The sequence below is a fragment of the Manis pentadactyla genome, chromosome 19 (genome assembly GCF_030020395.1).
Source record: "Manis pentadactyla isolate mManPen7 chromosome 19, mManPen7.hap1, whole genome shotgun sequence".
Taxonomy (NCBI): domain Eukaryota; kingdom Metazoa; phylum Chordata; class Mammalia; order Pholidota; family Manidae; genus Manis; species Manis pentadactyla.
This window is the reverse complement of record NC_080037.1, coordinates 16,152,048-16,176,239: the sequence shown is the minus strand read 5'-3', so window position 1 is coordinate 16,176,239 and position 24,192 is coordinate 16,152,048. Positions and strand designations below refer to the sequence as shown.

Below are 24,192 nucleotides of genomic sequence, written 5' to 3'. Positions count from 1 at the left end.
TTTTTCATCTATAAAAGATGAACTGTTTGTTCAGTTACATCTGTAAGGTTTTAGCTTTTTTTTCATAGTAACAGTTACACATCTCTTTCATCATGTTGAGCCACGTCATTTGTACAGAGAAGCCATATCATTCTAATGAATGTAAACATATTACACCTTTGGCATTCACAATGTAATCATCTAGTTTTTCCTTACGGTTTGAAAATTTTTCATATTCAAAACTTACATGCAGAAGGAAGTCATTTGTTGCTGAGTTCACTGCCCAGTAACATCTTCTCAGTTATTGCCCATTGTTTTCTCAATTCACTATCATACCGTGTCACAATAAACCTTTTAGATCAAGAGTCAAGACTTGGTTTACTTTTATTTTTACTTTTATTTATTTTTTTGTGAGCTAGAACCATGAAAAGGAGTGGAAGTGAGAAAGCCTAAGAAAAGACTAATTCTTAGCCAAAAAATATAAATTTTGGATAAAGTATTGAATGTCAGTAAGTGGAGATCGGTTCTTTGGCATGAATCAGTCTACCAAATACTTCATATGGAAACAAGAAGAGAAACCAATTGGAAAATTTTTTAAATTAGTGTTCCAGGTAGTACAGATTTTGCTTATGAAATTCAAGTTTTACAGTTGGAAAAACAGATGGTGAAAATATTAATAGAATACATGACTCTCGAGGAATGTGCTTTAGAAGAATATAAGAAACTTAACTTCGATATTACAATGTCATAAAGCAAACCTAGTGAAGGCAATAGTTCATCCATTGAACTAACCTCATCTAAAGGCAAAGAAAGGTGCTTTGATTACCTGAAGAAGCATTTTTCATTGTGTATTGTGAATTCATGTGATAGGTGAGGGAACACCAGTGACTGTTATTTCTGCCGAAGTGTTAACCTTCCAGCTAAAGAGTATCATAAAGAAAGTCATAAATTAGAGCAAGTGTTCAGTGCTGTTGAAACAAGTGTGTATTGAAACAGTCTTTGAAAACATTTAAAGGAAATGAAATGAGCATCAGAGAATGAAGTCATAATGAGTAGATGTTTTCCCTGGTAATAATCAAAGGGAAAGGAGCCAGTGCATCTCATTTTGATGTCTTTTGAAGGCATGCTTAAGCAGTTGAATAGGAGGAAAAGACCTGCCAATCATTGTGATACTATAGGGGAGCCTGCCAGTTCTTCAGTATTTCACATTCTTCGTCATTTTCTTTCTTCTCCATTTTCTCTTTTCTCTCTTTTCTTCCTTAGAGGTTGGAATATAAGGTGTTTGCTGATGAGTAAGGATCTGAAAAGGGGGATTCTGAAGAAGTAGGGCTTTTTTTTTTTTAAGTCTTGGATCTTTTGTTAAAGATTGTGGACTTACTCCTTAGACATTTAGGAGCCAGTTGTAATTTTTCATCAGATAAGTGATCTGATCACATTTGATTATTTTTAAGGAAAAGAAGGCTGAATGTTAGAAAGACTGTGGGAAGACCAACCATTTGGAGGCTGTTGCAGTAATCAAAGCTTAATTAGTTCAGGAGAGAACCTGAACTGATGTTGTCTAGGGATGGGGTGGGAATGGGGGCCAGTGGTGAATGGGAAAGAGCAACCATATTTGAGAGGCGATTTTGAGGTATGGCTGGATTTGGGACTGACTTCATGTGGAAGGGAAAGGAAGAATGAGGAATTGTTAATGACTCTTGAGGTTTACCACTTGGGAGTTTCAGAAATGGTGGCAGCGTTTACAAAATTGAGACTGTACAAGGAGGATCGTGTTGGAGAGAGAGAGACTTTAAGAGGCCATTGTCTGCTGCCATTGCAGTCAGAAATGAGGATGACAGTAGAGATCAGGTTAAAAACACCAAGTATGGGGAGAGGCGCTTGGCAAATGCAGGAAACATGACCCAAAGGAGCAGGCGACCAGGAAAGCAGCCTGTGTTGAGGCCACTTGCTGCAGGAGCTGATGAGTCCCCTGTGTTTCTGTAGGGTCAGTCAGACCTTCAGAGCAGTTTACCTGTTACCCTGTCAGGGAAGGTAGATAATATATTTTAGAGAGTTTTTCACATGATTGAATTTAAATGTTAGTACTTTTAAAGAATTATCTGTCAGTTATTTGGAGGAAATTCTATAGTCTAGATCCTATAAATCCCTCGTTTGGGCCAAGCAAGTGAAGGACCACACTAACACGTGACAAGGTGCATGGACTGACATCTTGCTTTTGACCCTACTTGATTTTTTAAAGATTAAATCTTATTTATAACAGTTTAAGGAAGTAACAAAAAAACTGTATTTTGTATAAGAAAGTTTTCATTAACGATTTAAGTTTTAGTCCTTAAAGGAATAGTACTTTCCTTCCTCCATTTAGAACATGTACATAACAAGAGTGATTTATTTTCCTAATATGTTGAATGATCAAGATTTTAACAATGTAGAACCATCAAGTTTTTTTCTCAGCCTTTCAAAATTGTGATTATTCTTTTTGCTCTTTTCTTGAAAAGTTGACTAAAAGTCCAGCCAGATTTCTTGGAATTTAATTTTGTTTCCTTAAAGGTATGACTAAAAGCAAGTATGATGCATTTTAAATGTGTCTCAAAGGAGAATTTATCTGCTACTGTTAGGAAACCATTGACTGTATGTTACTTATACTCTTGAATTCCAGACTTTCTGCAAGGTCTTCACTTATTTTAAATTGCCAATGCGTCAGCTTCAGTTTTTGTTTTGTTGTAATGAAACCACAATAGTTTCACATAAAGGAAAATTGCTAGGCTAGTTTCCTTTCTTTAGTGATTACAAGGCAACAAATTTAAGTAAAAATCCCTAGGGAAAAAACTAGAAGAGACGGGGGTTTGTTTGCATTCCTCTTTTTGCTTTTTTTTTTTTTTAATTTTCTGATTTTCTGGTATGAACACTTAACGTGTCATACAGAGATAAGTTAGGGGGCTCAGTTGCTCACACATTCTCATAAGTGTAATTTCTTTATAGCTAGGTACTTAGTGGTGGGAATGCTTTTGAAATACCTGGCTTCTTTGGTATCTTAGTAACTTTGACCTGGACTCCCCATTGCTAAACGCTTTTAAAACTGTACATTCCTTTTAGTTCAAAGTTCATCTAACATCCTGCTCCCAAAGGAAGAAGCCTAAGAATGGAGGGACACCTCACACAGGTCCCTAGGGGAACCCCCAGCAATTTTCAGGACTTAGTTTTTATTTTTAGATGGAGTTGGAAGAATGGAAGGTGGGCAAAGGGGTGGAGAAAGATACTGTCCTTAAACTGCCCCTGCATTGCATGGCAACAGTGTTCTGCTCTCACATAAAAGCTGCTCTGACAGGAATGTGTGGAATGCTAACTTTGTAAATAATTCAGCTTAATATTTGTTTACTGAAAATGCCTAAATAGATTAGAGTTTAGACAAAAGAGAGACTAAGTTTGAAATGAGCATGATTGTACACATTGTTGTTGATGGGAACAGTTTAAAACTAGTGCCTCATTGTATTCACTTCTTTTAAAATACGTTGTTTCATTTTAATGTAGGGTGGTTTCTGATTTGAACAGCAGTTGTAATCAAAGTGATCTTCTCTTTGGTGGTGTGGTACATGCAGCATTTTGACATGGGGGAAATAAGGGTGTAAGAGAAGGATAAGAACTAATTATGGAGCTGCTTTAGAAATACTTAGTTACTGTTAAGATAAAAACTAATAATGGCCCCATACATCTTCTGGCCCTATTTGAAGAAATAGTCTATATGGAGTTGCTGAAGTGGCTATGTGTATAGGATCATCATCAGTGAGGTAGGTTGAGGCTTTTTTTTTTAATTGTCCTGCACAAAGTGAGTCTTGTACCATGTGTTTGCACTTAAGGTGCATTTTTAAAAATCAAAAGAGTATTTTATGGTTTCTAGCTAAACTTCATCATTTTGAGTTTTAGGCAGTTGAGAATGTTTTGGGGGATGTGCGATACATTATTACATAGTGACAGAGGCCACAGACTCTAAAACCAGACTGCCTGGGTTCAGAACACTTGGTCTGTCATTTACTGCATATGAGTTACTTACCCACACCAGGCCTAAGGTTTCTAACTTGTTTAGGATGATCATTCTAGTAGTAATAGCCATGACATAGCAATACTGTGAGAGTAAAGTGAGCTAGTATATGTAAAATACTTAGAACAGTGCTTTGCATATAGTAAGTGCCATAAAAGTGTTTGCAGTTATTTTTATTTTTTGTTAGATGTCATTATTAGAATGAGTTTCTTATATTTAGTTCTTTTTTTTTTCCCTAACAGATAATAGTTAAAGATGAATCTGAAGTTGGAAACCTGTTTGAGAGGAATATTGTTATTACTTCTGAACTATTGGATAACCCAAAAAGTATCCCGTAATCTAAAGTTAGGTTTAGATTTCGGAAATTCTCATTTTAGGTGTGTCTGGTCTAGTAATGCATAATTCTTACACAGTAATAAAACTATTTTTTGAGGACCTAGAAATTCATCCACTCTCTTTTCCCATTTCAGGATGTGGTTGAACTATGTTACTTAAAAGATTCTGCTTTCCACAGGAAGTTTGGTTTCTAAATGGGTGCTTTCATACTGTTTGAATGTTCTCATCTTTGTGGATAGTATACAGACTATCAGTAGAAGATTACAGATCTCCCCAGTTGGGGTTTCTGTGGAAACACGATGACTCAGAGCATCAGTTATTAGGGATAGTGGAGGAAGGACAAGGAGGGGGCTTATTATTGTTTGCATTGTGCCAGGGTACTGTGGAAGGTGTTTTTAGATAAAGTACCATAACTCCAGTTTTAGAGATGAGAACCCCAGTCAGAAAGATTTAAGTGTCTTGCCCCTGGTCACACAATAGTAATTTGTAGAATCTGGATTAAAACCCAGTCTGCATTACTCCAAAACCCTGTTTCAGCCCCTACTGCCTGCTGCCTAAAAACTATCTGACATACTTGATTAGAAGCATAACAGAAAACTATCTCCCTTCTCTCACCTACATGAGCCAGAAGAAACAGGGCTGGCTAATGAACGGCAGTGTCACGTACCCGGACCGGGAAGACGAGGAGGCAGCTCACACGTCTGGGTTCCCCTGGGTCTCACATCCTCTTCTTTGGATGTGTAGCAGCACATGGAAATTAATACAATTTAAAATCTCATTCCTCAAAACTTCTAAGGAAGTAAGATAAAGTCATACCATAGTAAAACTTCTCAGAAATATGAAACTCATTAAATTCATTTGGAACATTCTTTGTAAATTCATTGTTAGAGTTGCTTGCTATTCATTTATCAAATAATTAAAAATTACTGGAAATCAAGTGCATCTTGTATTTAATCACTGTTGGCCTAAGAAAATTTTTATAATCTTTTTGGTTTTTTTTTTCAGTTCTGTGAACATTTTCTCAAGGAAGGAAGTATGGACCAGTGTTCTGTCACCTAGGTTCTGTAGTTGTTAATACTTGTCCACATGTTTGCTTTTTAGAGCTATTTGCCTACCATCCATCTAGTTTGTGTTTGTTTATTTGGGGTGGTTATTTGAAGGTAATACCCACACTGTCCCAGAGATTTCTTTAATGAAAAGAAAATGCTTTATTGAGATCAGTTCACATACCATAAAATTCTCTGTAAGCTGGACTTAAGGACTAAAGGTTAGAATTTAGGTCAAACTTTTTTGGTGTAACTTCATCATAGGTCTAATAACTAAGGTGCTATATACCTGTTAACATCACCTAAGGAGACACATTGTAGGATGTCCCATATTAGTGATGGTAGTGATGATACTACTTTTATTGACTGAGTCACTATATAAAGAGCCCTGCCCAGTGCTTTGGGCAGAGGCAGAGACGGAGGATTACAGACCTGCAGACTGTTGGATGTAGACATGATTTTAGTGCTTGAACTACTGCTGGGTAATAAACCTTTTTACCCCAAGGACATTCCACTGTCATTCCTCGGTCTCACTGAATCTGTAGTGGACTTGTCTGGGGCTGAAACCCTTAGGCAAGACACTTACTGACAATTCCTATGAGAACATAAACAATGAGGAAAGTCAGAGTTGCGTGAGGGTTTCCTACAACTTAATTCTGTAGAACTAGATGTATTATTAGCCAGTTAGAATAGAAGTCACCAAATAGAACCTCTTTGAGCAAAGACTCTAATTCATGAATATAGTTAAAATCAAAGGCCGCAAATGAAATAAAAACAGGAGCAATGCAGTGGACAAAACCAAATGCATCAAAGAAGCATGTTTTCAGGAGTATTAGGCCTGAATTCTTGGAAAGCTGGACAGAACTAAGTTTTCTTAGAGAACTCCATATATTTAACATGTGCTTAGACCATAATTTAAGGTGCCATAATTTCAGCATCTTGATCTTTTTTCATAAGAAATTGTATCTTACTAAACCAGTTCTCCAGGTTGCTTGGATCTTAGAAATAACACACCCGAATTTATAAATTACACAAGAAATTTGGAAACAGATAGTTACAAATAGTTAACAAAAACAGCCCAAGTGGGCTTGCTGCCTAGAATACCACCCTAGTAAAATGGTTCAAGTGAACTAAAACTTTACTCTTTTCTTTCATGTAAAGTTCATGAAGGATGGAGAAGGCAGAAGTTGATCAAGACAATTAGGAAATGCTTATTAAGAATTCTTTGAGAATCAGAGAAAAGTTAAGTTTATATTGATGTGGGATTTTCCATATAATCTTCAATCTATGGGTTCTTCACTGGAATTCTTACACTCCCACTTTGAAAATATTCCATCCTTTATGATTAGTAGGGTGTTTATAATGTCTTACATGATTAGAAAGCCGTTTATCTTATTCGAATCCTAAAGATTTGGGGTTGTATTTCACTTCCGTTAATTTCTACTAGAACATTTGTCATATAAAGGGATTTCCCATACATCCTTCAGTTCATAGTCACAACTTTCAGATAGGCTTTAATCAGTTGTAGGGGATGTAAATAGCTTACTAAGAATTTGCAACAACAGAGGTATTAAGATGAATTTAGTTCATGTTAAGAACCTTTTTTAATTAGGTGAAACTAAATTGAAATGAAAACTGAAAACTGACCATTTTCTTGGGAAAGCAATGAAATAAAGTATTGCTGAATGCTAAATATAGATGTGATTATACTGTTTATTTTTTTAGGATTCGACTTTAATTTTTCCCCTTCAAAATTGAAATGATGTTAAGCTTACAATTATTTGGTATTAGACTAATGAATAATTCCAAACCTCTGTTTTATTTTCTTTTCAAGAGCTGCCAGTGTATGTTTGAGCCTTGAAATGGAAGCTGATTAACATTTTTAAGGGTTGTCTTCATTTTCAGAATCAACACAGACTGCTTCTGTATGATCTTGATTAAATGTTTGTGTAAAACCAGACCAGTGAGGGTGGGGACTGTTTTGTTTCTTTGCATCATGTGGTTTTCATTAATTTTTTGCATTTAATCAGTTTCACTTTTATTTGATGTAGGCACAAAGAGTAATCTAGCAGGTTGCTTCAAGTCCTTGAAGCAGTGCTGTCTTTCAGTAACCCTGATGCCCTTCATAAGATGCTCAGTTTTGATCATTCCAGTGTGTACTTAGATTTCATCACAAGTTCCATCTGTAGGCGTTAAATAACTGCGTAATATGCTTAGCTGGGTTGTTAACTATATCTTGCAAGATGCAGTTAACCAAAATATATATGCCAAGGTTAAGAAGTTAGGAAGTATCTTTAATTTCTTTCTTAAAAATCCTGAGCCTCTAAAGTTTCCGATTTGCAGTGTTGTAGTCACTGGTTAACTATGATTCCAATTCAGAACTCTTTTCTTTCATGTAAAAATAATATGTCAAATGTTGCCACAACTTCTATTTTACAAACAAAAACCCCTTAATTCTCATGATATCTTAACATTCATTGAAATTTATTTAGGCATCACCTTAGGCAAGTTTTTCCAGTGAATTAGGCAATTGGAATTTGCCTTTCTCCTTTTCTTATAGCAATCCCTGGTCCACCTTTCTTTGTGGCTGCTCTGTGTATTTGGGAAGTTTTATCCTTATTGGCAAATCATCTTTATGGAAAAGATGCAGTAAGTTGAAATTATGTAAATGCGTAGTATAATACAGTTGCCCAAGATATAGCCAATATCTTAAACATTCAGTTGTTTTCAGTGTATTTTAGTACCCATTCTACTGTGTAATTTATTATAACAGGTGATACAGTAATATATTGTGTTCTTATGTTTTAAGCAGTGCAGTATTTTGGAAAGAACTTGGGCTTTGGAATCAAACAGATCTGGGTTTGAATATTGATTCAGCCATTTATTAACTCTGAACTTGAGTAAGTTGCTTCAAAGTAACGCAACAGTATGCAAAGTGTCTGCCTCCATAGTATAATTCATATCTTTAACTTTTTTTCATTGAATATGTTAGGAAAGCAGAATCATGGTTAATAAAACCAGAGTTTCTTGGAGATTTTTTGGGAAGATTTGGAGGAGGCTTGCAAAAACTTAGGATTTGTTAGAATGGTTGAGGAATTGTTTTTCTCCTTTCTTGCTGTCCTGTTTTTTCCTTTTTAAATTAGTTCCTACTTGTGCATGTAGCTTAAAAGGCCACTATTTGCCAGAAGGTTTATTCTAAGATAAGCAGTTTTCTGCCCTATTCTGCCCACCCTCCATAGTTCCTTCCCCTGGCAACCACCTTTTACTCCTCTAGTTAGTTCTGTTCTCATTTATCCATCTCTATATTCCTTACTAATATGCACATAGTTGTATCTTTTGATTCATCAATTTGAGGTGTTATCTGTTGGCTCTTACGGCAGGCAAAGATTTCAGTCTTTTACACAGTCTATTTCTTCTCCCCTGTCTTCTCAATAGAGTTTATGCTTTTTTGTTAAATCAGTATTCAACATTTACTGTTAGGCCTATACAAGTATTTACAGCTGAAATCTGTAATATTCCTTACTTACATTTCCTGTTTGTTTTTCCTAATAATTGCCTTGATTTTCATATTTAACTTTCTTAGTTTATGTAGTTTTTCAAACTAATTACCTCAGGTAATATCAATTATAATTATTTTCTTTGAGACAGTCTTTCCTGGAATCCTCCATTCTCCTTTCTCTGGGCTGATTGCTCTCTCGGGCTACTTCACAGTTGTTATCCTGGGATTTAAATTTCTTGTGATCTTGTAATTTCTCCTCGATTGGATTCCCTTTTCCTGGATCTTGTATCTTCTTTCTTGGTTTGCTCCCCTGTTTTGGTAAAACACATCGTCCAGAGATTTGTCAGGTAGAAGTGCTGGTGCTATGGCAGATGGCACGGTGATGACAGCCTTCAGCACGCCTTCCTCTGAAGTCACGCTGCTCCAGGTTGTCCTTTCTGATGTGTGTTTACCGTTATTGAATCTCCATCCAGCTCTCATCTTGGAGATGCCCTTCTCTTTCCTGTGGTGGATCTCAGTTATTATTTCTGTGCTGTATCATTTGCTTTTTGATCTATTTTACCTTTTGGGGGAGGATGTTCTCAGTAGTTTTCTAAGAAAGGCTTAATTGGAAGTGAGCTTTTGGGCAACTCGTTTATCTGAAAGTGCCTCTGTTCTGTCCTCACACTTCAGTAGCTGTGTGTCTGGGTATTGGAGTTTTGAAGTTTGAAAACTTTTATTTTCCTTCAGCATTTGTCTGTTGTTTTTTTCCTTCCAGGGTTGCTAAGGAAAAGCTGAATTGATTCTGATTCCTTACATCTATGTATGTGACTTGTTTTCTTTATGGAAGTATATATGCTGTTCTTTTAGTACCCATTGTTCTGAAATTTTATATTATGTCTTTGATGTGGTATTTTTCTTTTGCATTTTAAACATTCAGATAAGAAGGCTTTTTTTTAATGGAAATGTGTCCTTCACTTCGGGGAAATTTTCTTAAAGTATTTCATTGATTTTCCTCCCTTCCATTTTTGCATTTCTTTATCTGTAGAACTGTTACTTGTATGTTGAAGTTCCTGGATTGGTCCTCCAATTATCTTTTTTTTTCTTTCTATCACTTTGTCCTTTTTACTCTGTTTTTCTGGGTGATTCCCTCAGCTTTATCTTTTCACCCTAATATTGATTTTTTTTTTATTTCTACCATCATGTTTTTAATTTTGAGCTGTTATTATCTTAATGTTTCTTTTTAAATAGCAACCATTCTATTTCTCTGGATGCAGTATAATCTCCTAAATCTTCAAAGATATTAATGGTAATTTCCCCTAAATTCTCTTCTCTTTAAATAGTTTCTTTTTCTTACAAGTTGCTTTTTAAAAAAGTTTTGTGTTTCTTTGTTATTTTCTCTCTTCTTTCTGATGAACCTTAGTTGTCTGTACATGATTAGAACAAATAATCCTAAAAAGGTAATTGGAAGCTCTGAACACGTGGATGTCGTCCACATGACGTGAGCTTTATTGTGGCATCCTTTTGGTGGGTTATTTATTAGCAGCTGGTCATATTTTCTATAGTGTTTCTCATCTGCCTGCCCAAAGGAAAAAAAGTCTGCCTCCCAGCGTTCTGGGAGCCCAGTGTGAGAGGAGGGCTGGACTTTGTGTGTGTGTTTAACTTAATCCCCTGTTCTGGGTACTGTACCTGTGCTGTCTACTTCTCCAGAGGTTACACCCCGTCTTCTACTGAGGCAGTGCACAATGGGGAGTGGATCTGAAGAGCTAATTGTTTCTCAGCATAACACCCCGTTCTCTTTGTTTTGGTTCTTCCATTCCTACCCGTACTTCCAGAAGTACCCAGTACTGTCACCTCCTGGGGTTTTGAGGGTTTTTTGTTTGTTTGTTTATTTCAGAGATGCTGCAGTGTACATTCCATTGGTTGTCCAGCTTGACAGCTGCAGTCTTACCATTCATCTTTCTTGGACCTGCCAAGACCGTTTCTTTCCATCTCTGCTTCCACCTTCTGCACTTGTGCGGCTGATGTCTCTTTGGATCTTGTCCTTTTGGGTTCTATCTTTAAAACAACAAATCACTTTTCTCTTGTTTTGTTGAGTTTTGCAGTTGAGCAAGACTGTTTACATTCAAACTGCTTCCTTAACACAGTTTGCCTTTTTGTCTTGCTGCATATTTCTTCAGCAAGTGTAGGCATTAGAAATAAAAGAGTTCCCCTTAACTCTTTAAGGACAGTGTTCCTTCTCAAGCTGCCATCTTGACAGGTATTATGGAAAACAACCTGTTTTAGAGTATTCTAACCCACACTTGTTTGTACGAAATTTTCTCTTCTGGTTTTTTCTCCATTCTGTTGCTTCACAGTGTAAAAACACCACTGTAATGTTAGCATGAATGATGGCAGTTTATAAGGCACCCAGTACTGTGTCTAGTTGGATTCTAAGATCTAAAATCTCTTCTCTCTTAGTCGTAAAATGTACTTGGTCTTATAATAGTAACTGAAACTGCCACACACAAATTTTTTTTTTATACATGGGTCATTCTCAGGCTTTAGCAAGCATCAGAAGTGCTGGATGGCTTATTAAAACAGATCGCTGGGCTCTACCCCCAGAGTCTCTGATTCAGTAGGTCTGGAATCGGGCCCCACATTTTGAATTTCTAACCAGTGATGCTGATGCTAATACTGCTGATCTGTGGACCCCACTTTGAGAATCACTGGCATGGACTGTATTGATGGCTGAAAAAATGAATGCTACCACCAAAATCCCCCCCAAAACTTTATCATTATATTTCAGATCAGACAATTGAAAGACCCTTTGAATTTATTCCATTTTTGCTCTCTTTGCCTAAAACACCAGTTTACATATTGTCTTTCAGGACAAGCATTTCAGACAATTGGTCTCGACATTTTAATTATTGAATCCTTTCCTTTGGTCACTACTCTTCCTTCCTGTCTTTCTGAGCTGCCTGTTTCAGGTTTTGCCCCTGTCTGTTCCTTTCTTTCCTTCCTCCTTTCTTCTGGTACCCACAGCTTTCTGGGTGCTACCCAGTGGAGGAGTAACTCAGAGTCCAGCACAAGTTGGCTGTCAGGGTGAGCTCTTAGGTGGAAACAGTCTGCATGGACGTCAGTGATGCGGAATTGCCTGCTCTCGGCTGGTAGCATGTTAATAGCAAGTGGTGTGTAGTTGTCTGACCATGGAGGCTTACCATTGAGACTGTGCATATTCACATGTAAACATGAATATTAATGTCAGGATAAGTCTTTACTAGTCAGTGATTTCCATATGGCCATACCAGGAAGCATATACTTTTTGGAATTTAATTGAAAGCTTTGAATGATTAACTTGACAGGAGAAGTTATAATAATGCTTCTAAGTGGATCTCTGTTCTTTGGGAACAGCTTTTTTTCTTATTTAAGGTGAGGATATGGGCAAAGAAAACTTGGGTTGAACTAGTAGGGGAAAAGGACTTTTATCCAGTTAGGCAGTTTGACCTAACAGAAGCATCATTTTAGTAATGTAGGTTTGATTGCTGTTGGAGAAGTGAGGGATGGAAAGGTGTTAGCTTGGCCTGTAAGGAGATTTACGTACTTTCCTACTTTATTATTTTCTTATCAGTGTGGCATGAGAAGCACTGGAGCTGTTTTTCAGTTGGTTTTTAACTAGCATGGGTGTTTTTTGTTTGTTTCTTTATGCTGATTAAATTACAGTACCAAGTGTGCTCTTTGATTTACCAAAGCTTAGTTCTGAAAATTTTGCTTACATTTATATACGGTACAGTTCTTAGCTTTAGGCACAAGCTCTGCTGGATTCTTTGATCCCAATAAGGTGGGAATAAACCCGTAGGACATTTTTCCTTTTGTAATATTGTCCTATTTTTCTAAATGGAGCAATTTTTCAGAGCTGTTATTTTTTTTAAATAAAAGGTGGCTTTCGCAGAATTAGATAAGTAATCTCTCATAACCCAGCAAATGTCTTAAATATATTTTCTTTTAGAAATCGCTTTTTATATGGTTAATAGCACTGTAAAGATGATACTGTTTTCTAACCAAAGGTCATGGCTTCTTGCATATGTAGAGTTTTTTCCAACATTGTGTATTTCTATGAATGGAATAAGTAGAAAAGCATGTAGAATGTTAGTTCCATGAAGACATGGACTTTGTTTTATTCATCACTTCATTTCCAATACTAAGAGCAGTGCTTGATAAACAATTCTTAGTAAATATTTGTGGAATGAAGGAAAGAAATATCAGAGCTTAGTTCTGCATGTATTGTATTACTTACTTAATACCACAAGGTGGTACTGTTGTACCATGAAATGAAAGGCTCTTGTATGGTCTTAGGTAAATCCAATGAATAAACAAAATGAATTGACTACATATTATGTTTATTGCTGCTTGAATAATCTATAATTTCAGCATGTCTTTCGATAATGTGATTGGATAGGCAGTGAGATCATAACCTAAATAAAGAATATTTGGCTCACATTTTTATCAAATGTTAAATAAGATTACATCTATAAAAGCCTAACGTACCAGCTTAGTTTCCTTTATTCTCCTTTAATTCATTTTAGGTTAAAAGCCTTTGTTAAATTTCTATTTGTGTTAAGATAATTTGCCTAAAATTTTCTAATAAATTGTCACTGAATGTTAAAAAATATTGTCTATTTTATCAGAAGATTTAAAAAATTGTTAACAAATGTAGATTTTACTACATTCTCCTGCCCACCTGCAGAAAATGCGTGTATTTTTTCTGTGGGGTTAAAATATTTTATTAACATATAGCTCTATCACGTATTTGTACATATATGGTCATAGTATATAAATAAAGTCAATCTGTAATTTGTCTTGGTTTTGCTTCTGTTGTAAAACTAAGCATTGACAGATTTGTTTTGTAATTTCTGTATGACTAAATTGCTTTTTAAATACTTTGATTCTGTAATTGTCCTCAGACTAAAGTGAAATCAAAAGACAGCCCAGGTTGGACGATCCTACGTGATGATTTCATGATGGGGGCGTCCATGAAAGACTGGGACAAAGAAAGTGACGGACCGGACCTCCGCAGGCCAGGATCTGGAAGGGACTCCGACACATGACTCTATGTGATCAGAAACAAAATGGACAAACATTTTAATTTTCCTAGAAAAATACCTCATGCTGTGAAAGTTGGGGAATTAAAAGGATACTGTTTGTAAAAAAAAGCCAAAAGACTTACTTACTATTACCAATTTTAATGTTTCCTTTTTTTATGTCAAATTCTGTTAAAATTACATTTTTAAAACCTTGTATAATTTTAAGCATTGTTCCTTAGAACACTTGTAAAAAGAAATATTTCTACTTGGCCAGAGAGAGATACACATTTTTCCAGGATCATTTTATGCTTGCATATTGGTCATGGATATTGGTGTTCTGTTTCAGTGTTAACCAGTATTTCTAGAAATGTAATAAATAATCTTCATGATTAAAATGAACCACTTGAAGTTAATATTTTTCAGCCTTCCAGCTTATACACCTATGTAATTATAGTTTGGGGGAGGAAGGTCATTGTTTGTTTTGATGAGCAACTGAGAAAACCTATGTAGTAAAATTTAAAATGCTAGTTTTTTGGGGCTTAGATGATTATATTTTTCAATATTCTGACAAATATGATTTAAGAAATATACCAAGTCTCTACTCTTATATTTTATTTCCTTTTTTATGTTAAGTTATAACACACACACACACACACACACACACACATAAATAATGACTTAAATTTATTTTAAGTGTTGGGTTATTAGTTTTGTATGAGAGATTTACTAAGATGGAAATTCTCATGTTGAACTTATACAAGAAGGCATACTTTCTTAGGAAGCATATTTGATATGTTTTAGTCCCTCATTTTTCCCTCTGAATATTTGAATTAGATTCTCTTTTATGGTCTGACTGACCAGTGAAATGGTGGAGTTGGAGAACAGGTAATCAGCTTCAGGGTACTGCATCTGATTTGAGTGTTGCCTTCATTATTAAATTGGGTGACTTTTGTTATCTAGTTGTTAAAAAGGGAAGAGAAAGTGAGAGTGCTTTAATATCATTCCAAAATTTCTGTGTAACCGGGCCTAAGATCTAAAGTCTGTAGGGGAATTATTTAACAAATATGATCTGTTCTTTTTTAAAGACGGATCCATTCCTTTCTCCATCTTTCCATAATAAAAATAGTTCCCTCCTACTACCCAGTTACACATATTTTCATCTGTTATATATCAAACAATAATTCTCCCCCCAAAACTGTGCTAGAGTGGAGATGTTTATAATTTCAAAACCCTTTTGAATTATAGAGTTACATAACTAAATTTAAATTATTTTGTGGCCTGTTATTTGTTATCTTAAAGGGAGGTATACACTTAAGATACCAAGTGATTAAACCAGCAAAGCTCAAAATGCATTTTTTGTATTTATTCCAACTTTTGAACTTTAATGCCTTACTTATAGAACTGCTGTTATGTCAGGATAATATAAATAAATGTGAACAAATATTCTTCAATAATACAAGAATGCTAAATATCCTGATACAACAACACAGATAAATATTTAAATATAACTTAACACATATGTAATTTGGGGCAAAAAATTTGCATCACCTAAAATTTTTTTTCTCAGAATTAAAGATAATGTATTTTTTTTGCTATTAATCTTGTTCTGGATAATATTAAATTAGCTTTGCAGAAGTTCTTCTGAATAGTATATTCAGATGATAGAAATGGGTAAATAGCTTTTCATTTACTAAGAAGTTATTTCTTAAGCATATGCTCTTTGTATTGTCTTTGGTTCAATTTAGAAAAATTGAACAAGATTTTCAAATTGACAGTAAGGAAGATAGATAGATAGATAGATAGATAGATAGATAGATAGATAGATAGATAGATAGATTTCCTTCTTACAGACATTTTATAAGAGTTGCCACTATAAGAAAACATCACTTATGTTAGAAACCTATAAAGCATATATAAATTACATGAAATAATTTCATAAAGATGGGATGTTTCATATGTATTAATATTTCTTCATCTTGACTATAAAATACTTTAGCAAAATACCACTGATTACAAATATGAATCTAAAGATGAACACACTATTTTAGAAACTAAGTTCTTTAGATGAATGTCTTACATAATCTGTCACCTGTGCCCTAAGTATTTTACCTACAACATTTAAATTCTTCTGACATAAATCAGATAAGTAATTCTGCATCTATCCCATCTTCTGATAATGTCTTTGAGTTGTTTAATGAGGGAAAACTGCATTTTTATGCTGCTCCCCTCTCATATTTATGTAACTATAACATTTGGATTTTATTTTTGTTAACTATTAAAATAGTATAAAAGGTTATTTTTCTTAATTTAGAAAGAACTATGGAAAATAGTTACCAAGTAACTAGTAATAGTTAGGTGGCTGGGTGAATATTCTCAGCATTTAGCATAGTTTAGTATTGGTTATTAAACTTTGAAATCTCAAAGTCAAAGATAATACTTGTTTAGACTAAAAATAACTTAGATCATTTTAGTGGTTTAGCACTTTAACTTGGAGTACTGAACTTATTTTCAGGTTACCTAGAATTCTATGTAGATTAAGTATTATTCTTACTGAAAAGTGTATCTTGGAAACTTCAGATAGAATAGTTCTGAGCCTCACCTTCAGTACTTAGGGCCCAAATGATGCAATAGGAGGTTCTAGAGTTTTATTTGAGGTGAAGTCCAAGTTCTTTATTTTGTGTCTTTTACAACAAGTAGGTGTAAAGGGAATGTTTGAATTCTGAAAAACTTCCTAGAGCTTTTTAATCACTTTTGCACATATGAATATAGTTCATATTCAGTGGCCACCAACTAAACGTATCCTGCTACCCGTTCTGGTCTTCAAGACATGAGTATAGTACTTACTTACAAAGCAAATTGATTACAGTTTATAGATGAGTGAAGATACCCTCGTTAAACATAGAGTAGCAGTAAAGTCCTAAGGTGGAAGTGTGTACAGAAACGTGGACAAACTGAAGATATAAATTGGGTTGCTAAAGATTTAAAGGAACCGTTAAGGCCTAAGAAAATGCCTCTAAAGGAATCTTCAAAGAGCATAAATATTTCTCCAGAAGAGAGAAGACGAGATCAAGTAACTTAGTTAACACTTTTGCATCTTTTGGATAACTTTTTTCCTTCCTATATATATATTTATTTTTATTAAAAATTTATTGAGTCATAAGTGAAATGAGATGGAAGTTTTAATTTTTCAGTCTTTAATGACTACAGAGTACTATTATTGTATTTTGTATATTGATACATTTGTACCCCATGGGTTTCATTTTTAAAGCAATTGATTGAAAAATCAATAGGTATATTTTTTTAACAGTTGTAATTTTTTCAGGATGTGTGTATGTGTGTCTGAGTCCAGGTTCCTATAACAGAATGCCATAGGTTGGGGGACTAAAACAAGCATTTATTTCTCACTGTTCGGTAGGATGGGAAGTTCAAGATCGCAGCACTGGGAGGTTTGCTTTCTGCTGAGAGCCGCCCTCCTGGTTTGCAGACAGCTGAGTTCTCACTGTGTCTTCCCTTGGGGATTGTGGAAAGAGACCATCTTTCTCAGTGTCTCCTCCATCAGGCACTAATGCCATTCATCAGGCAGGGCTCCACCCTCATGACCAAATTACCTCTAAAGGTCTCCATTTCCGGATACCGTCTCATTGGTGATACCGGCTTCAACATGAATTGGGAAGTGGAGGAGGGGCATAAACAGCCTGTAGCAGTGTGTAACATAGTAAAAAATAACTACATTTTTAACTTAGATGTGGAATAACTTTAGCTTCTATTGTTTCTCGACTTAAATTTCTTAATACAATTAGAAAGGTAAGTGAATCATTTAGCATTAATTGAGCACCCATTCCAGAAGCTGTGCTGTCATTTGTGTAATGATTGTTTGTGGCAAGATGAGAGAATTTTACTCCTGTAAAAACCAAAAAGTTGAAACTCCTCTTTTTAAAGTTAAATTACCACAGTAAGCTCTCACTGGGATTTGAGTGTGTGGCAATTTGGATTAACAGTAATAACTTGAAATAAATCAGTTATCTATGACTTAAAAAATATTTGCTGAAAGACTACTATAATAGAATCCTAGTTGGACATTAATAGGGGTCCTGGAATAATGAAGCTTAGCTGCACCTGTGAGTAGATTAATTTGTTGGTGCTCAGTTCATATGTTTACTTCGTTTGTATTCAGAAACACTTTTAAGTTGAGGGAAACAATTCCTTCTGCTCTTTCCTTAAATTCATCTATGGGGATCAACGCGATTGATATTTGTCTCCGTTTGGTATGTTAGTGATAGGTACAGAGTCTGTTAAGCTCTGCAGATATTATGAATACAAAGACTATTTGAGGTAAATTGGCAGTAAGAACAAATTTTGGAAACAGGAGCGAGAACTACTCTGTGCCTACAAAAAGCTCTCTTATTCTGGCCCCAAGAAAACAGGAGCCTGACTTTCGGCCAGCTGGCTAGGTGAATCTTACAACTGCAGCAAAGGGAGGTCTGATGAATTTTTTCACTGAGTAAGCTTTTCTGGAACTTGATTAAATACTTTAATCAAGAGGACCTGTGAACAGATTTGAAAGTAGAGTGGTATTTGAGGTAGGTGATAAGACATTTAAAATAGTGATTGATATTTCACAAAATACTGAGTTGTGGTGACTCTAATCAGAATTTCATAGCTTGAAGATATCTTCTAACAATTCTTAAATAATTTTAGGTTCTCTTAAGAGTGCTTTCTTGCTTAGACAACCCCATTAATAGTTTTCATCTAGTCTACAAGGCATAATTTCAGGGAATTTTGGTTTAGGGTTTTTGTCTAGATGTGTGATGAACCTTTTGGGCTAGCAACGGACTTACAAAATGATGTTTTACATAGTTTTGTTAAGAATAATTGGTCCAGCATTGCTCACCTGGCTCCTCCGTATTGTTTGCCTTACCCCTTCAATAGCAAGAGTTGTATGTTTAGCTTTCTGTTAAATATTCCTTGGTTTTCATTTGAGTAGGGAAATGAGAGTAAGTGCTAGAGGAGAGGGCATAATGCCTTGTAATTTTAGTCTCTAAGTCAGTACTGTCCAGTAGGACTGTGTGTGATTACAATACGGTAGCACAAGTGACTATTGAGTGTTTCAAATGTAGCTAGTGATACAAAGGAATTTTTTACTTCAATTAATTTTAATTACTTTAAATTTTAAAAGCTACATGTGGCTGGCAGTGGTCTATGAGGAGGAGAAAGTTACAGAGCATTTATTTGCTAATATCAGTAAATACTGAAATTATAGTCTGTGTTGGGCTAGCCCATAAACTTACCAATACAATGAAGTGTATAGAAATATTGATGCGATTTTGATCGTCAGTTTTTTCTCCACTATTCGCATTTTGAAAAAGATACATTAAGTTGCTTTAGAATTATTTTCTAAGGTGTCTACTGTCCTTAAATGTTAGGCCAATGTCAATAACATAGCATTTGGTTTTTTAGTGTTATGTCTGCAGTTTAGGATGAATATACTGAGGTTTTAATTTCAGTGATGTATTCTGAAAGAATAGGTTTATAATGCACAAAAAAGGACATAATGAGAAGTTCCAGAACAACAGAGAGCAGATAACATCTAAGCCAGTGAATTCCCATGCTTACACTCGAGAGCTTGCTTATTTGTGGGGTCTCCTGCAGAAGTGCCTTCAATTGGAGGACTCTAATACCAACAGCTCCTATCTAGTCCAGCATAAACTCCACATTCTGCCAGAGCAAATGTAGGTTGCAGATTTGGGCAAAAACAAACAGAAAGCAGAGCACAATGAACATTATTAGCACGGCCAGTTTAAAATGATGAGGTGTTAACCACATTTGTATAAATAAGTTTCCCTAACCCCTGAGCCATTATCCTGAATTTTTAATGCTGTTGGTTCGTAAACATCAAAGCACGAACACCAAATTTGTATGGGGTTAGGACCAACTGGGGCTCGGAATGGAGAGACAGCTGAGCCCTGTGTCCTTATGCGTGGGTGGCCCTGCAGCTGTTGATTCACCCTCTGGCTGCAAGACAGTTGCCTCTGCATTTGCAGAACCAGACTTCAATCTTAGGTAAAAATATATCCTCTCCCATGGAATGGACATAAACAATGGATTGACATCAGCTCTCAAAACATCAGCAAGGCAGCCAGACACAGCAGTTACCCTGAAATACTGAATAGTACCAAGCATAACATCAGAGCTGTTTCTACATAATATTTGTCTTCGTACAATAACACTGGGCTCTCTTAAGTGTATTATAAATATAAAAGCTGATAGTCCAGAAGGTTCAAAGTGATATCCTCTACAAATGGTAGGCACACTAGGAATTGCATGACACATAACTGCCATATTGGTTCTTGCAAAGGCTCCCAAACACACTTAATGGTAAGTGAAATTGTATTTCACTAGCATGTAAATTAGACATAGGTATACATTTGTTCATATTTTAAGAATTTGCATAACTTATGCATAGTGTCTATTTAGCACAGTGCCTGATATGTAGTAGACAGGTCTCAAGAAATGTTCTCTATTGTGCATTTGGAGGATTAGATGCTTGTGAATGTAGACTTGTCATTCATATCTATATCATTGTAAATTCCTCTTCTAGGTGGAGTTCCCTCCACAGAAGTTTGAAGTCTGGCAGATAGTACTTACTGAGACCTAGTAATGCTATTTCTAGAAACCCTCCATAGGAAAAAATCTTGATTACAAAGAATGCTGTGTGAACGATATAGCATTGTTTCTTTAATAACAAGCAAGACATTTTTAGACAACCTATAAGTTCAGTGGTAAGAGAACTTCTACATAAACTGGTACTGCCGCTTTTCTCCTGCCATTTAAAATGACTGATTGCTGTGAAAATTAGTGAAAACACACCTGTCAATAATGTTATTGGAAAATGTAAGATTAAAAACTATGGATAGGATAAATTTGTTAAGACAGAAAAGTCAGTAGATGAATGCAAGAATATAATACTTTTTTTAATTAAGGTATCATTGAAATATGAAGGATTCACAAGAAAAACAATGTGGTTACTACATTTACCCATACTATCAAGTCCCCCCCATACCCCAGTGCAGTCACTGTCCATCAGTGTAGTAAGATGCCACAGAGTCCCTACTTGTCTTCTCTGTGCTAAATTGTCTTCCCCGTGACCCCACACACACCATGTGCACTAATCATAATACCTCTCAATCCCCTTCTCCCTCCCTCCCCACCTGCCTCCCTCACCCCTCCCCTTTGGTAACCGCTAGTCCCTTCTTGGAGTCTGTAAGTCTGCTGCTATTTTGTTCTTCTGTTTGCTTTGTTAGACATTTTTTAAAGAAAATAATTGATATAGTCTTGAAAGAAAAGATTCACACTGAATAAAAAGATTCTGAAATATGAGAGCCCAAGACTCAGTGAGCTATTTAAAAATGCCTAATGAAAAGATCGTGAGATTTAATGATATTAAAACATACTTTTTGTCCACCTAGACTATTCCAGAACTCAAGCTCCAAGAACTCTTAATGAAACACTCTCAGAGTTGATATAAAGGTGTAAGAGAATAAAGAGTCCTATTTGCTGGAATCCTCCTTTCAAATTAAAATTTGACTCTTATGTATCATCTGTATTTCTTTGTGTCTCTTTAATAAAAATGTATTTTGAAAGGAGAACCTCTATTTCCTTGATTTATATTTTCAATGTTGCCATTTTGTTCTCAACCACCTTTTTTTGATAGTCCCACCAATCATTCAAGCATACATTGGAACAGAACAAGTATTAATAATAACAGCAAACATTTATACAGTAATTATTATATAGCAGATACTATTTAAGTTTTATAACGCACTTAACTCAGAGCCTTCCTGTGTCCCTACGAAGTAGTGGCAATCAAACTGCTCTAACTACTGGAGAGGTGTCCTACAGTTTCGTCTGTCAGAATGTCGTTGCTTCACTTACTACTAAGATGCAGTAGAGTGCCCATATGTGGCTGTTTGTTACTTAGATGGCTCATAAAATGTTAAGTGCTGACATTTTTGCTATTAAGAATTTAGATATTCAAATTATGTTTTATAAATGAAGTCTTATATTAGAATGTTATTGGCTAGGAGATAACAGGTAACTAAAACTTTATAAATAAGGAAGTCCAATTCTTACTAATCTATGGCATTTTCTAAATAATGCAAGTTTTCCAATACTTATGTGCAATTGTAGATTTCATTTTATGTACAGTAATTTTTTTATAAAATGCTTTTCCTCTGGAAAAAACAAATCTATGGGACATGTTGAGGTGACACTGTCAATTATAGTTCGTATAAAGATTTTACATCAAAATAATACTGTGTGATTGTTTAATAAGCTGTGATGAAAATAACCAGAGAAAATTTGAGCATGTGGTTTTCTCTTAGTAGGATTCTGTAAGACATACCACTGCTCTCCTCTAGGTGGCATGATTTAGGCTATCATTGAATTAACCTTTTGAATTAATTTTTCTTTCCCCCACAAACCAAATGAGTGGCTTGTTTCTGAACAATCAACACAACTGTGGTACTTAAAAGACACAAAAATATAACTGAGGCAATCTAAAGGGAAACCAGAAATTGTAAGACCTTGATCACAAAAATTATCAAGTTAATGGTAAACAAACCCCTTCAATTAGGTGAAGTTAACTTCCCAGGTATGCCAGGTTTTGTGAAGCAGTTATTGTTTATGAAACCGATGATCAACATGTAAAAAAGGCTGTATTAGGTGACCCCTAAGCACCAAATGACAATCAGGAACATTTCTTTCTTTTTTTCTATACAACTAAAATGAGAAGACAATTTGTTTTTGCTTTTAAAATTCTTTGTTGTTAATTTTCCAAAATTTAAAAATGAGTGTGGCTATACATAGCATATATGAACTGCTTGTTAACTCCCAATCATTATTATATTTACCCCCTTCTTCCTTTGCTTGGGGGAGATTGGTTTTCATGAAGCTCAAAATAATCTTGACCAAGCACCTTTCAGGAGCTTCAGATTTTGGTTGGTACAAGTTTATAAAAATGCTAAAACTGTGCAAGTAAGCATTTTCAAATTATAGCTCTGATAGTAATTAGGATCTGCAGCATTTGTAAAGAAAAAAACACTTGGAAATACGTGAAATAAATCACTATTATAACCAAGAAAATGTGTGAGAGTCTCATGTACTGTTACAGATTCAGATTTTAAAGTAACTTCATTTTAAAATAGGGTGATTATCTGGAACAGGTCTGGTTTACCCCTGTTGTGTTTATATATTTGTGAATGGCATCCTCTTCATTCTTGAAACTGCTCAGGTTTGTGTGCTAAATCACGTGGTCACCCTCTGTAAGAACTTTTTTCCTCCAAGACTTGAAACAAACATCCGGAAAAGTTTGTGGCATTTAGTCTCCAGTTTGGCAAATCGTAACTACCCATATATAGCTTTGCTTTTTAAAATATTTATTAGAGTAAGTTTATGCTTCATTTTTTAAAATACTTACCTACTAGTTTTTCCTTCTAACATAAGAAACTACACCCAAGTTTTTTAATGATGTACAATTACTATTGCCTGTTGGTTTTTGTTTTGTTTTCATGTTTTGATTGCAGAATAATTGAGGCGGTGGAAAGGCAAGGTTGTTTGAAATGTAGAATGGTAAGTTTGCTAATAGAAATTTACACATTCAGAATTTTACACTATCTATGAAGCCTACTGAAATAACAAATTTATCTTACAAAATAAAAATTCCACTTCATGTTGTCATATTCATTTTAATTATGAGACCATAATTATGTGTTTTTCTAACTCTACTTGCCTTTTTTTCCCTCATCTTTTATTTCTATTTTTACTTTGTTAAAATACTTCTCTCTCTGCCTTTCTCCTCAGCAACCAAATTCCAGCTCCTTGCTTTGTGAAGTGCGTCCATGGATGCTGGGTGGTGGGGTAAGAGAAATAGTAGAGATTGTGTAAGGTGTCAAACAGTGCTCTAATAACTATAGAAAATTCTTCTGCGGGCTTCTTTTTATAAATGTTAGCATTTTATTAAGCATGTATCCATATTCTACTGTATAACAACTGTCCCCATATGTTATTTTTAAAATATCAGTCACTGAGTGCTATTTTAATGGATGAATTCCATCAGGGACAAGAAAACAGAGGCTGCCACTGATTTCGGTAGACCCTGGAGATGACAAAGGCCAGGCCACTGAGATACTGCCTCCCAAAGACAGACCTCCCCCCTGTGGAAACTCTCACAGAGTTGAATGTAGGGCTATGTAGAGA

At 35.2% G+C, this 24,192-nt stretch overlaps 1 protein-coding gene across 2 annotated transcripts in view; it reads left to right on the top strand.

Annotated features, from left to right (window-relative positions):
- RRP15 (ribosomal RNA processing 15 homolog) overlaps positions 1–14,337 on the top strand; it is a 36,324-nt gene extending 21,987 nt beyond the window's left edge. The window contains exon 5 of one of the 2 annotated variants that reach the window (XM_036931856.2): positions 13,819–14,337. In XM_036931856.2, the coding sequence (XP_036787751.1) occupies positions 13,819–13,962 (144 nt within the window). In that variant the 3' untranslated portion in view covers positions 13,963–14,337. Of the gene's footprint in view, positions 1–7,957; positions 8,107–13,818 lie in introns of those variants that run through there. The other variant, XM_036931864.2, reaches the window with a different exon arrangement.
- The last annotated feature ends 9,855 nt before the right edge of the window (positions 14,338–24,192 follow it).